Genomic DNA, 14,631 nt, shown 5'->3' with positions numbered 1-14,631 from the left:
TTCTTCCTTTGTGTTCCGTTCCTGTCCTGTCGGTTCCTTGTTTAGAATTCACCGTGCTGTGATTGTGTATCGCCCTGTCCTGTCGTGTTTTTGCCTTCATCAGATGCTGCGTGTGAGCAGGTGTCTCTGTCAGCTACGGCCTGCGCCTACCCGAAGCGACCTGCAGTCTGTGGCCGCTTCTCCTGTTATTCCCCTCTACAGACTAGAGGAATTCTGTTATTCCCTGTTTGGACATTTCCTGTTAAGGATTCAGGATTTGTCGTTTTCTGTTTGGACTTGAATAAACTCTGTTTCTGTTAAGTCGCTTTTGGGTCCTCTTTCACCTGCATGACACCGCATGTGTGGTTCCCACCGTGAAGCATGGAGGAGGAGGTGTGAGGGTGACACTGCCTGTGATTTATTTTGAATTCAAGGCACACTTAACAATCATGGCTACCGCAGCATTCTGCAGTGATATGCAATCCCATCTGGTTTGAGCTTAGTGGGACGATCATTTGTTTTCAACTTGACAATGACCCAAAATACACCTCCAGGCTGTGTAAGGGCTATTTGACCAAGGAGAGTGATGGAGTGCTGCATCGGATGACCTTGCCTCCACAATCACCCGACCTCAACCCAATTGAAATGGTTTGGGATGAGTTGGAAAAGCAGCCAACAAGTGCTCAGCTATGTGGGAACTCCTTCAAGACTGTTGTAAAAGCATTCCTCGTGAAGCTGGTTGAGAGAATGCGAAGAGTGTGCAAAGCTGTCATCAAGGCAAAGGGTGCCTATTTTGAAGAATCTAAAATCTAAAATATATTTTCATTTGTTTAACACTTTTTTGGTTACTACATGATTCTGTATGTGTTATTTCATAGGTTTGATCTCTTCACTATTATTCTACAATGTAGAAAATAGTCAAAATAATGGAAAACCCTTTGAATGAGTTGGTGTCCAAACTTTTGACTGGTACTGTATATAAAATTATATTTGAGTTTGTGGATGAATTTACATCTGCGTTTTATGACGATTTTGCTCTGAAGACCACTGCACTATGTTTTTGCCCATTGAATACAATTCAAACAGTCTAGGAAAAAAATTAAAGTCTGCTTCCTGGAAAACAACGCATCACTTGCGTAGCATATTGCTCTATATATCCACACACACATAGGCCACCAGCTAACATGTGTCATTAACTGTGAAGAAGCCCACAGTACGAGTGTCCCACACCCAGCCAAACCCATCAATCTAGAGGGAGGGGGGAAAAAACACAAGGACAACAACAAAGGTTATGCTCAGGAAGAAAACACACGGTGAGAGAAAAGCACTGGGGACCACCGACAAGGCATACATTGACAGACAACAGAATGATGCATGCAAACAGGCCTTTCTGGGAACTCCGCCAAGGTCTCGCTCTGATCATATTAATCCCCCCCCCTCCCCCCTACTCGTCATTCAACATCCCCTTTATTCCATTTTTATCAGTCGTTATTTTCCAACCGTGCTTTCGGTTTTATCCATTGACACATTCTTTATGCGGAACCACCTGTAGTGTCAATGGCGTGGCCACTGGACTTTGGTTGTGATTGTTTTAAGATGACCCAGTGTTCTGGTCTTAACACTTGTGCGGTGGAGAGTGTCTCTGTAGGGTAAGTAACATTAGACACCTCAGGTCTGAGGGTTAGAACGCCACTGAACAACCTGCAGCCAGAGATGATCAATAGGCTGTGGCTCAGCAAACCATCATCACTTCAGCGCTTACTAAAGGCAGAGAATTAACCGTATCACCATGATAAATGTCAGCCCTCATTGGGCACAAAGTGCATTTTCCCCAGCCGGAAAGTGCTGTTTGGTTTGGACTGGCACACTGTCGCCTCCGCCGAGGCCATTAGGTGCTGTGGTGGGAAAAGCGCAAGAGATCAATTTGTATCCGGGGACAGCTGGGCGTCTCATTCATCGCTGTCAGGGCCAGTACGCTACAGGAGAGGGCACGGCGTTGGGACTCGCAGTGAACAGACACTCCCACTCGGCTCCGATCGGCCCCCCTAACCAGAGCAGAGCGCCATTAACCGCAAGAATAATGGCGCTGCCAAGGTGAAAAATGACATCACCTTTTAGCTTCACCTGGAGGATTGGGGAATAACTCTTGTTGTCTGATATGATTGTGGTGGAATCCAGGGCTGGAGGTGTCCTAAATCTTCCCTGTGTGGTGATGAATGGGTGGGTAATCCCTGGGAGACCCAATGTACTGTACGTACGGATCCACGGATGGAATCATGGAATTGTCCAATCATATTCTCTAGGATTTCCATGCACAGTACTGCAAGTGGTGTCATGAGTGATACATTCATGAGGGTTTTAATAAGATTAATTTGGTCATTAGGTTGATGTGTTTTTAAGACATCGGATAGATAAATGCGTGGAATTTCAAAAAGGTTTGACCAAGCCGCAACCCTAGAGAGGAATGTCTAAAACCGACTACATTTAATATGCATGTACATCATGGGATATATTAAAACAGCAACGCCGCCTGTATTAGCAGCAATCCACACCCACACCGTTCCTAGCAGCCAGGAAAATATTGTGCTGCTGATTTTCCTGGGTTTAGAGAAGATGGCATGGCAGGTGAACGGCTGAATCATCCCTCCACCCGGTCTTCCCTCTAATAGCATCCCTCCTACCCTCCTTCCCTCCTCCCACCCATGTCTGTCTCCGAGGCCATACGCACACAGCACAACTCCCTGCGCCCATCAAAACCTTGAGCTGCAACAAAGTCAGCAGCTCCCTGCGTTACCATAGCGATGTGCTTGGTACCTCCAGCAAGCAGTTACTGAGGTAAAAAAAAAAAAAACTCGGATGTTGTACAGATGGAGACAGTTAATTACCAGCAGGCTTTGCATGCGTTCACACAAATACTAACTTCTATCTGGAATGCAGTGATATGATGAGAGAGAAAACTGTGGTGGCACACAGGCAGATTCAAAGGAAAATGAATGCAAAATCAACTAAAATATTGATTCCGTAGACTCACTATACTCACGCTAGAATTTGATAGATATCCTCTGACCTCCCCTCCCGTAGCTTCAAGATCCAGGCTCCAGGATTGGCTTTCAACTGGAAGTATCCCTATTGACAACATGGGTTAAGATAACATCAGAGAATGATCTGAGATCCATTTATTTTAATTCCTTGAGTCCATTATCAGAAGCATAGCTGTACACAGTTCTGCAAACTGTCCTCCATATGAGCACCAAACACTCCATAACAATACCATTCAAATTCCTATTTGAGCCATCATGAAACGTGGAGCCAAGATGGCGCCCATTCAACTACTACAACTGAGTGATTCTCACCAGGTTGGCCATGACAATGGTGTCCTGCATGAGGGGGTCCTGGCTCATGCCCAGGGTGAACTGCAGGCCGCGGGGGGGCTGGCCCGTAGACAGGTCAAAGCAGTGGCCCTCCAGCAGCAGGTGCTCCAGCTCGTACTCTGCAGTCACTACACCTTTCACCTGAACAGAGATCAAAAGGTCAGAGGGTAAAGGAGGAGTCATGTCTCTTCATTGGTTTGTTCTGGTTTGGGTTTTGTGCAGATACCCATTAGCCTAGCTCAGTACCTCCTGTAGATGGATGTTGTCCAGATCATAGGGGCTCCTGACAGCCTCCACCATCCAGCTCTCTGGGGTGATCATGTTGAGGGTGAGGAGGGGCGACTCAGGGAGCTCCAAGAAGTGAGCCACTGGTCCTGCAGACACGGTTTCATTGGCCAGGAAAGACACATCCGACTCCAACACAAAACGGTAGAAGCTAAAGAGAGAAGAGTTAAGTGAGGAGTGACAGAAGTCGATCGGTTCTCACCTACAACCGTGAGTGTTAACGATTATCATGATTAGGTCATTGGAGACGGAACACAACTGAGTAGCTTCTGTTAGCTATCGACAGACATGTTGTACACCATTTCACTTTCTAGGGAAGAGAGTCATTCTACTGTGACCACTGAGGATACGGTGTCTTTAACACGGAGGTATCTGAAACCGTATCGGCCAATAATAGGAACGTATACCCCAGATATAGAGTGTATTCTACTTCAATGGTATCAGTCAGCCATACTTTTCACATAGGTTATTGTCTGCTAATCTTTATGCTAATTGCTTTTCTTCAATCTGCCCTCTGACACAGTGAAGTTGTAATGAGTAAAGATAACGCGGCAGACAATCAATATTACTAACACCTTCTCTCTGTATTTAAAACTGCCATCCGATCCCAGAGGCTAAAGGATCCTCACATTTCCTCCCGAGAAGATTTTTCAAAAGTTAATTTCAGTTGCAGCAGCTTGCCTTGCTGCTGGGGAGAGTTAGAGAGAGGAGCGCTTTGACTCCAGGGTGGAAGAGAGCGAGAAAGCTGGTGCATATGAAGTTAGGGGGAAAGAAGGGACAGAGGATTAAATTACTGAGCCATAACCAAGTCTCCAGAGGAAACTCTCTCTCTCCCCCTATCTTTATTGGATTGGTCCCAATTTAGAAGAGTGAACCAATTCTAGACAGAGAGAAAAGTCAGAAAGAGCTGAAGAAAGCAGCCAACTGAACTGATATCCTCCTCGCCATCCACCTCAAGCCATGAAAGTCTTGGAAGACATTACAATGTGCTCGCAATGGCAACGGATGCACCGGTGCTCTCGCCAGTAGCAAAGTATCACAAATAGTGAGCGAAAGAGTTAGCGTCCCTCAGTCGCCTGCTGGGGCGTTGTAGTTGGATAGAGTCTTGCAGTCTAAACTGCCTTATTATTCATTGTTGCTTATTCTCCTAAACCCACAAATGAAGTAAACACTTACACATGGATAACGTCAAATATCGTTCCTGTCAAGAAAGAAACTCCACTCAATTGCACCTATGTGATCAAGAGAACACATCTACCTTAAACCTCCATACCTCAATGTACTACCATATGTGTTCAGGGGAGGCCCAGAGCAATAAGGTGGTGTTATTAAACAGATAGTGTCTGTGGGGCAGTCTCAGAGAGGTCCTGGGTGGTCACACACACACACACACACACACACACACACACACACACACACACACACACACACACACACACACACACACACACACACACACACACACACACACACACACACACACACACACACACACACACACACACACACACACACACACACACACACACACACACACACTACAGTACAGTACTTGGGCAGGAAGTTTAATTAGGAGCAGAGGAGGAAGCTTACCTCTTGAGGGGCATATCGGACAGCTTGGCCCGGCAGTTCATAAACACCTGCAGTTTCACATTGACCACTTGACTGAGCACCTGCAAGAGGGGAGTGGGCAGCCCGACCCAGTTAGCGTACACAGCGAAATAAACCACACTCAGCAGGCAGGATAAAACTACACGCTCAAAGTTCTACCGAGAAGCTCAAAGTCTGCTGTCCACCTCTACTCAGCTACTGTACACCGCTGTGGAAACCTGAAGGAACTAGCTAACACAAGACATAGTTTCTCCTTAATAAACACAGTGACTAGTGCTCAGGTTGACAGAAAGACTCAAACAGAGGTGAGGGCATAAGAACAGTGTGTCCGACTGTGTACAGCTGGTTCTCTCCTGTGTTGCCCAGCCGTGCCTGGCTGCCTGCAGCGGATTGAGTGGCAGGGTGATCACTTCCGCATCACAGCAGACTGAAACACACTCTCCTGGCCACCGTGACACACTCCACATCACACCAGAAGTGGCTGCTCAGGAAGTGATAGCAAGGTGACTCATAGAATTCACCTCAGTCATATAACAGGCAGGCAGGCAGCTGATGTACAGAGGGCAGCCAGTGGGTTTGTGTCCGTGAATCATCAGACTGAATAAGCAGGCAGCTCCAAATAACAGCGTCCTTTCCTTTTCCCGGAGGAACTCAAGAGCTGTACATTTCACACTGTGCAGCAAAAATAACTGGCAAATATCTGTCAAGTTGGATAATTAGCATGGAGTAGCCCTCGCAGAGCAATAGAGTTATCTCTGAATCTATTTACAAACGTCCATTTAGGGAAAGTCGCATTTCATGAATGATGAAATTGTAAAGAATTGAAAATGTACCTTTTTCAGTCAGCCTATATACAATTAAGAACAGTGTGATTGCAGAGAATGAAAAGTAATAACGTCAGTTATGGGTTTGAAAACATTTTCGCTTCCGCCTGCACTTTCACACATGCCCTTGTCGGAGGCTGTCAATATCTCTGTAGCCTTCCTGCAAATTAAACCTAATGTTGAACGTCCTTGACGTAGTCATAATTAACTATGGGTGACAGAGGGAAAAGGGGAGCGCTGCTCACAATCAACAGCGGTGACATCTTCTGGGCGTCCCGGGTCACGGGGTCCACGATGGCCACCACGTCGTAGAACACCTCGTCTTCCCGAGGGGCGAAATGGAGCACGCTGGTGAGGACGAAAAGGCAGTGTCAACACTCAGCCACACGTCGGCAATACGGCTCTACTTCCACGGAGCACTCCCCCTATTACGACAGCAAAATGATAGAACTAGCCATTTCCCAACCCATTACGACAAAAGGAAAGCCCGTTGAAACTGAAGGTGCAGTAGAGGGAGACATAGTGGCGAGTGAGAATTGCTATCCTTCACCTGTGCTCGTCTTTGACGAAGCGGAAGTCTCTCCTGCCCTCTCCTTTGGGGGCAGCGGCTAGGAGGGCGTCCACTTTCATGACTAGATCGCTGGCTCTGGGGGGCAGAGGAGGACAAGGGTTATTCCATCACTTATTGATGACGCTTATTATGGTGGTCAGATAGAGAAGCTAGAGACGCATCCCAAATGGCACCCTATTCCTTTTTTAGTGCACTACTTTTGACCAGGGTCCATAGGGGGAATAGGGTGCACGATGTGGTAATAGGGTACCTTTTGGAACACAGCCAGAGACATCTGTCCTCGGCTCAGAGTTGTGACTTCAATATTGTTCAAATGAATAATATGGCTCGAGACAGATCCTTAAATATTCAAAAATGGACAATTCTCCACATAAAAAAAAACTGTTTTTCCAAAAACAGTAGTCTTTTTTTGTAGAGAAATAGTAGTTTAGAAAATAAACGGAATGTGTGGCTCTAGGGGTTCTGTGAAGTGATTTGGAAACTGATGAATGGAAGACTTTCATCGTAGGGTATGAGAAGTGATTTTCACTTGACTTTCATCATAAAAGTAGGATTTGTGTAGCAGTGTCCATCACCTACGGTGAAGTACAGGGCACTGCTACAGACAGTGAGTCCAAACAGAGAAAGAGAAATGTTCACAAACGTACTGCTTTCCCTTGCTTCCCATCTGCTTGATTCTAGCTTTGACTTTCTCGGCTGTGGTGCTCAGCGTAATCTTCTCTAACAAATGGAAATCCTCCACGTTGAATTCCTCCTCGTCTTCAAATGGCCCCAGGATCTAGCATGGAGAGAAGAGAATACAATCATGGAGGCATTCAATGTTTTCAGAGGGATGGAACCGTGACGTGCCACACAGAGCAAACAACCCTCAGAAATAAAATCCCGTCACAATTTTCACTAATAGTTCCTCAACAATGTCAAAGTTCAACAATGTGCTCTGATGTACCTGTTTATAGACACTGAATGTTGTACAGAGCAGCCATCTAAAATAAATAACTTGTGTAAAGGGAGGTATTTCATCTCTTCCCGCCATATGGTCACTGTGTTCCAGGGCTACTGCCTCTCCATTTTTTCTTTCTATTTTAAAGAGGAGAGAGAGCATCCCCTACGCTGCCGGACGGACTGCAGAGGAATGGAAAATGATATTAATTGTTACAGCCATCTCAGGGTCTGGCCCCTTCATCCTTCGCTGTCAGCACTGCTGCTGCTACCAAGACATCAGTCATCAGCTCTGCTCTATGATAACACACACACACACACACACAGACGCGCACACAAACACACACTGCAGCCCTCTGTGCCACCTGTGACCTCTGGGAAACAGAGGTCATGCTGACTGGACAGTCTAGAGGAGCTCTGTGAAACACCAGAGAATAATACTCCCCTGCTACAGCGGCTTACTGTGAAATAACCCGCTCATCTCCCCCTGACAACACCGACAGCACTTACTTTACCGAAAGGTCAACGTGCTCTACTACCTCTCCCGACTGACAGTAATCCACGGTTCATATAATTCTTTGTTATGATGTTTAGTATGACTCAGTAAAGTAGGGATGAGTTCATATATTCCCTATTGTGTTAATGTCACTGCAGTGAACAGTATCACTAGAACACTGGGAAAGCAGGGACTGTAGAGTCCTGTCCACTCACCCTGCCGTTGCTGACCACAGCCCTTTGTCCAGTGTGCAGCTTCAGGACATCTCTGCAGAACAGCTGCTGACTGCGGATGAAATCCACCTCCATGGTGTTGAACTTCTTCTCAAAGGCGTCCGCGTCCATGCCCTGCAGTGGAGGAAAAGAAACACGGCACACTGTTGGTCTAAGCAGATATGTTGAGTGCAATCGTACTGTACATGCCTTAAGACCGGGTGATACATGATCTGATAGGCCTCCTGAAGGACATCGCTCCCATTCCAGTCCACTCAAAACAAAGTCTGAATCGTATTGATGTAACGTAGGATCCATGCCAGGCTACAAATCACTTTGTTATTGACAAATCGTTGAAGTCCAGAGCAATCACTGCTCCGCTTTTAAACATAAATATTTCATAGTCAGAGCCGGCTGAGCTAATAGCAATGCTCATGCTGGGAGGAAAAAAAAATCAGAAGAGAGATTAATCAATTTGTAATTAATCTAACACAATTTTAATTAAACATTGGCCATTTTGTCCATAACAAATCAGCCACCAGAGAGAGTGTTCAGTTTGCAGAGTCAGGTTATTAGTTTCTCAAACAATTTTTTCGCCCCCAAGGAGAACAGGTGAAATACCAATAATGTCAGCCCCAACTCTGTCAGCAAGTCTGTCTGGCAGCCAGTAATAACATCATATCCCCAGCTCTCTGGATCCCAAACCCCAACCCACAGAGCTCCATACACAGCGCCACTGCTGATATTTCCATCACTATTCCTCCCTCCCTCCTTCCTTTAACGAGGGCAGAAATTGAAGGCCGGGCTGCTGTGGTAACTCTCCCAGCCTCTCTGTGTTAAGGCCCCTGGCTGAACACTCACTAGACTCAGGATGGCTGTTGTCACTGGTGAGAGTGAGAAGGGGGGGGGGGATCTCCTGTCAGTTGATTGGCTGATCGATCCCCGAGAGGGAGGTTTGCTATGAGTCTGCCAGTGTGTATGAATCCTATACCGTAATAGTGTGCAGACAGACAGAGCAGGATGAACACCTGTGGTTGCAGAGATGGCTGAGTGGAGAGTAGAGTAGAGGAGGGGAGAAGAGACGTGGTCAGGCTTGATCAGGCACATGGCTGAACCACACGGGCACGAAGACCAGGCAACAGCTCAGCCACCACGGTCTCTCTGGGGATGGGGTATCCAAAGAACACTGGTAGTTCAGTATTCAGCACTTGGAGCTTGTGCGCACTACTCATGCTCTGACTGATCAAGTGTAACTGACAGTGAGTAGGTCTATGCATCCCCTGTCGGGAAGCTGTCAGGCATGCTCAATATTTATACTACCACATTATATTCAGGGTGTGGAGAAATGAGAAGAGGTGCTCAACCTTCACCAGTCCTGTGGCACAGGGTCTCACAGAGAGAACAGTGGAGATGAGTCTCCGTTCATTCAGTAGTAGCTAATAATTTAAGGGTTCCATGTAAAATATATGAGCCAACTACAGTGCCTTCAGGAAGTATTCATACCCCTTGACTTAATTCCATGTTTTGTTGGGTTACAGCCTGAATTCAAAACTGATTCAAATGTCTTCTAACACCTACACACAATAACCCATAATGACAAAGTGAAGACAAATATGTTTTAAAAATGATTGCTAAATTATTGAAAATGAAATATAGAAATATCTCATTTACATAAGTATTCACACCCGAGTCAATACATGTACAATCCCCTTTGGCAGCGCTTACAGCTGTGAGTCTTTCTGGGTAAGTCTCGAAGAGCTTTGCACAATTGGATTGTACAATATTTGAACTTTTTTTTTTTTTTTTATTCTTCAAGCTCTGTCAAGTTAGATGTTGATCATTGCTAGACAGCACTTTTCAAGTCTTGCCATAGATTTTCAAGCCGGTTTAAGTTTAAACGGTAACTCCCTAGTCCTTTCCGATGACAAGCATACCCATAAAATGATGCAGACACCACCATGCTAGAAAATACAGTATGTAGAGTGGAACTATGTGAAGTGTAGTGCTGAATTTGACAAACATAACGATTTCTATTCAGTACATAAAAGTAATTCCTTTGCAGTTTTACTTTAGTGCCTGATTGCAAACAGGATGCAAGTTTTGGAATAGTTTTTATTCTGTACAGGCGTCCTTCTTTTCACTTTGTCAATTAGGTTAGTATTGTGGAGTAACTACAATGTTGTTGATCCATCCTCAGTGTTCTCCTATCACAGCCAGTTTTAAAGTCACCATTGGCCTCATGGTGAAATCCCTGAGCGGTTTCGTTCCACTCCGGCAACTGAGTTAGGAAGGACGCCTGTATCTTTGTAGTGACTGGGTGTGACTGGGTGATACACCATCCAAAGTGTAATTAATAACCTCACCATGTTCAAAGGGATATTTTAATATCTGCTTTTTTTGCGAGACATTGGAAAACCTCCCTGGTCTTTGTGGTTGAATCTGTGACTGAAATTCACTGCTCGACTGAGGAACCTTACAGATAATTATATGTGTGAGGTACAGAGATGAGGTAGTCATTCAAATGTCACATTAAACTATTATTGCACACAGAGTAAGTCCATGCAACTTACTTACTATGTGACTCGTTAAGAAAATGTTTTCTCCTGATCTTATCTAGGCGTGCCATAACAAAAGGTTTGAATACTTATTGACTGAAAACATTTCAGATTTTCATTTGTCATTGACACAAAATCTAAATGGAATCTATTTTAAATTCAGGCTGTAACACAAACATGTGAAAAAAGTCAAGGGGTATGAATACTTTCGGAAGGCACTGTATTGTCTATGTGAGGGGGGGGGGAAAGGCACCCCTCTCGCTATTCAAGTTAAGTAAGAGTCTTTTGATGCACCCGTGTGTCAATCTAAGTAAGATTCTTTTCAATCCCCATCACAATCTGTCAATTTAAGCTAGAGACAGGACTACCTGTTTTTTTTTGCATGGGTTGCATCTCAATCTACTCTATTGTGGCCTTCCGTATCTGTGGTGGAAGGAAGGTGGTCGAGCTACAGGTGTTTGTCAGATCACGAGACATGCCAAAAACCAGTCTTCTGAAGAAAAAGCCTGTAGCGTCCAAATGGTTTGGCCCACAAACTGATATGACCACGATGGTGTTCTCCGTTTCGCTCTACGACCCCCACAAGGGACTCATCTGAAAATAACCTGGTACCAGTTTAAAAAGATGAATGGAAGTATGGAGGTCGTTTTGTGCAAACAAAAAAGAGGATTAAATGTATCAAAAAAAATATATATATATATTATCAGACCTTTCAGACACTTCAAAACCTTATTCCTTATGATTCATTTTTTACTTTCTGTTTTATCATTTATGAATGTGTTATACACTGTGTTTCTATGGGATAGTAGTATTGGTCAAATAATATATTTTATAAAAAAATGTTTTATATTTTCTGGTATAGACCTACAGGGGTCCTATGTTGGTTTAGAAGAACCTCCCTCCTGGTCACACAATCGTCAAATTCAGTTTTTCATCCCCAGTTTACCTTCACCAGTAGGTTCTTCATCTTGGTTCCTTGTTGAAGGAGCTGGACAGTTTCCTCTTTAAGGATTTTCTGCACAAACTCCACTGCGGCCTTGTTCTTCTGGGTGAGCAGGGCGGCCCACACTGCCCTGTAGAGCACAGTGCTGTCCTCGCTGGGCGCACCGCCGCTGGGATTATCAATCACCCCCACACGCACACCAGCACTGGCCCTCTACACACACACACACACACACACACACACACACACACACACACACACACACACACACACACACACACACACACACACACACACACACACACACACACACACACACACACACACACACACACACACACACACACACACACACACACACAAGGTTAGAGAGCACTCAGACTAGCATTGATTTACTATACACTTCTATTTACAGAGTGAAGGTGTCAAGAAAGGGGTGGAAAATGTTAATTTAATTAATATAACCTTCAAGGTTTATTCTCTTTTTTGTAAATACAACACACAATATCCACTTGTTTAACTGCTGTAATGTTCATCCTTCTCTCACTGTCTGCACAATGAGAGCTTTCACATCTGCTCACAGCATTATGTCAAGCTTAAAGGTCCAGTGTAGTCAAAAAGGTGATTTGCCTGTGTTTTCTAGACACTCACCGGACCATTTGTTACACCCATCTAGTACCGGTCGGACCCCCCTTTGTCTCTAGAACATCCTGAATTAATCGGGCCGGAGGTTTCGGAAATGTTCCATAGTGATTTTGGTCCATGCTGACGCTACGACATCACACAGTTGCTACATATTGGGACGGTTCATACATGATACAAACTGCCAGTTCATCTCATCCCAAAGATACTCTATTGGGTTCGGTCAGCAACAATGTTCAGATACGCTGTGGCATTCAATCGTTGCTAAATTGGTATCAAGGGACCTAACGTGTGCCAGGAGAACATTCCCCACACCAGTACACCCCCGCCACCAGCCTGTACCGTTGACACCAGGCAGGACAGATCCATGGAGTCATGCTGCTTACTCCAAATCCTGACTGCATGACACAACAGGAACTGGGATTCGTTAGACAAGGCAATGTTTTTTCCACTCCTCAGTTGCAATAGTCCATCCGTGACAAGGATCGACGAGTTGTGTGTTCTGAGATGCAGTTCTGCACACCACTGTTTTACTGCGCCACTATTTTGTCTGTTTGTGGCCCGCCTGTTAGCTTACACGGTTCTTGCCATTCTCCTTCGATCAACAAACTGTTTTTGCCCACAGGACTGTCGCTGACTGGATAATTGTTTTTGTCGCACTATTCTCAGTAAACCCTAAACACTGTCATGCGTGAAAAGCCCAAAAGGGCGGCCATTTCTGACATAATGGATTCGGCGCGTCTGGCACAGATGATCAAACCATGTTCAATCTAACAGTAATTTAACCTGTTTGGGATAGGGGGCAGCATTTTCACTTTTGGATGAAAAGTGTGCCCAGAGTAAACTGCCTCCCACTCAGTCCCAGATGCTAATATATGCATATTATTAGTAGTATTGAATCTGAAGTTTCTAAAACTGTTTGAATGATGTCTGTGAGTATAAGAGAACTCATATGGCAGGCAAAAACCTAAGAAGAAATCCAAACAGGAAGTGGGAAATCTGAGGTTTGTAGTTTTTCAACTCAGCCCCTATTGAAGATACAGTGAGATATTGGTCATGTTGCACTTCCTAAGGCTTCCACTAGATGTCAACCGTCTTTAGAACGTTGTTTCATGCTTCTACTATGAAGGGGGACTGAATGAGAGGGGAATGAGTCAGAGGTCTGCCAGCAGTCACGAGCCCAGTCACGCGCATTCACATGAGAGGTAGCTCTCGTTCCATTGCTTTTCTACAGACAATGGAATTCTCCGGTTGGAACATTATTGAATATTTATGATAAAAACATCCTAAAGATTGATTTCTTCCATCGTTTGATATGTTTCTATGACCAGTAATATAACTTTTTGGAATTTTCGTCCGACCTTTCAGCTGGAAGTTGCACACGCGTTCCGATTTGTTTACCAAACGCCCTAACAAAAGGAGGTATATGGACATAAATTGTATATATCGAACAAATCAAACATTTATTGTGGAACTGGGATTCCTGAGAGTGCATTCTGATGAAGATCATCAAAGGCAAGTGAATATTTATAATGCTATTTCTGACTAATGTTGACTGAGCAACATGGTGGATATTTATTTTGGCTGGTTTGGGCTCTGAGCTCCGTACTCAAGATTATTGCATGGTATGCTTTTTCCGGAAAGTTATTTAAAAATCTGACACAGTGGTTGCATTAAGGATAAGTTTATCTAACGTTCCATGCATAACACTTGTATTTTCATCAACATTTATAATGAGCTCTGAAAATGCACTGCATGTTTTGGAACTACTGAACATAACACGCCAATGTAAAATTAGATTTTTGGATATAAATATGCCCTTTATCGAACCCTTTATCCTATGAGTGCCATCTGATGAAGATCATCAAAGGTTAGTGATTCATTTGATCTCTATTTGTGCTTTTTGTGACTCCTCTCTTTGGCTGGGAAACTGGCTGGGTGTTTCTGTGACTTGGTGGTGACCTAACATAATCATTGTGGAGCTTTCGCTGTAAAGCATTTTTGAAATTAGACACTGTGGCTGGATTAATGAGAATTGTATCTTGAAAATGGTGCCTAATACTTGTAATCTTGAGAAATTTGATTTATGAGATTTATGATGATTTGTATTTGGCGCCCTGCAATTTCATTGGCTGTTGGCGAGTGGTTCCGGACAGGTTAAATCCTTGATGCCTGTCTCATTGTCTGTAGGAGTGGATTAGTT

General features: G+C 44.5%; 1 protein-coding gene across 3 annotated transcripts in view; it reads right to left on the bottom strand.

Annotated features, from left to right (window-relative positions):
• Window positions 1–14,631, bottom strand: part of uggt2 (UDP-glucose glycoprotein glucosyltransferase 2) — a 49,130-nt gene that overhangs the window by 17,208 nt on the left and 17,291 nt on the right. For all 3 annotated transcript variants that reach the window (XM_046363052.1, XM_046363053.1, XM_046363055.1), the window contains exons 22-30: window positions 11,790–11,999; window positions 8,292–8,423; window positions 7,289–7,419; window positions 6,621–6,716; window positions 6,316–6,418; window positions 5,229–5,308; window positions 3,597–3,786; window positions 3,333–3,491; window positions 3,020–3,105 (exon numbers count right to left, since the gene is read on the bottom strand). In XM_046363052.1, coding sequence (XP_046219008.1) covers window positions 3,020–3,105; window positions 3,333–3,491; window positions 3,597–3,786; window positions 5,229–5,308; window positions 6,316–6,418; window positions 6,621–6,716; window positions 7,289–7,419; window positions 8,292–8,423; window positions 11,790–11,999 — 1,187 coding nt within the window. The remainder of the gene's footprint in view (window positions 1–3,019; window positions 3,106–3,332; window positions 3,492–3,596; window positions 3,787–5,228; window positions 5,309–6,315; window positions 6,419–6,620; window positions 6,717–7,288; window positions 7,420–8,291; window positions 8,424–11,789; window positions 12,000–14,631) is intronic.

This window comes from Oncorhynchus gorbuscha, linkage group LG09, assembly GCF_021184085.1.
Source record: "Oncorhynchus gorbuscha isolate QuinsamMale2020 ecotype Even-year linkage group LG09, OgorEven_v1.0, whole genome shotgun sequence".
Lineage (NCBI taxonomy): Eukaryota > Metazoa > Chordata > Actinopteri > Salmoniformes > Salmonidae > Oncorhynchus > Oncorhynchus gorbuscha.
Note: the sequence above shows the minus strand (reverse complement) of the source record. Positions and strands in the feature narration are given on the sequence as shown.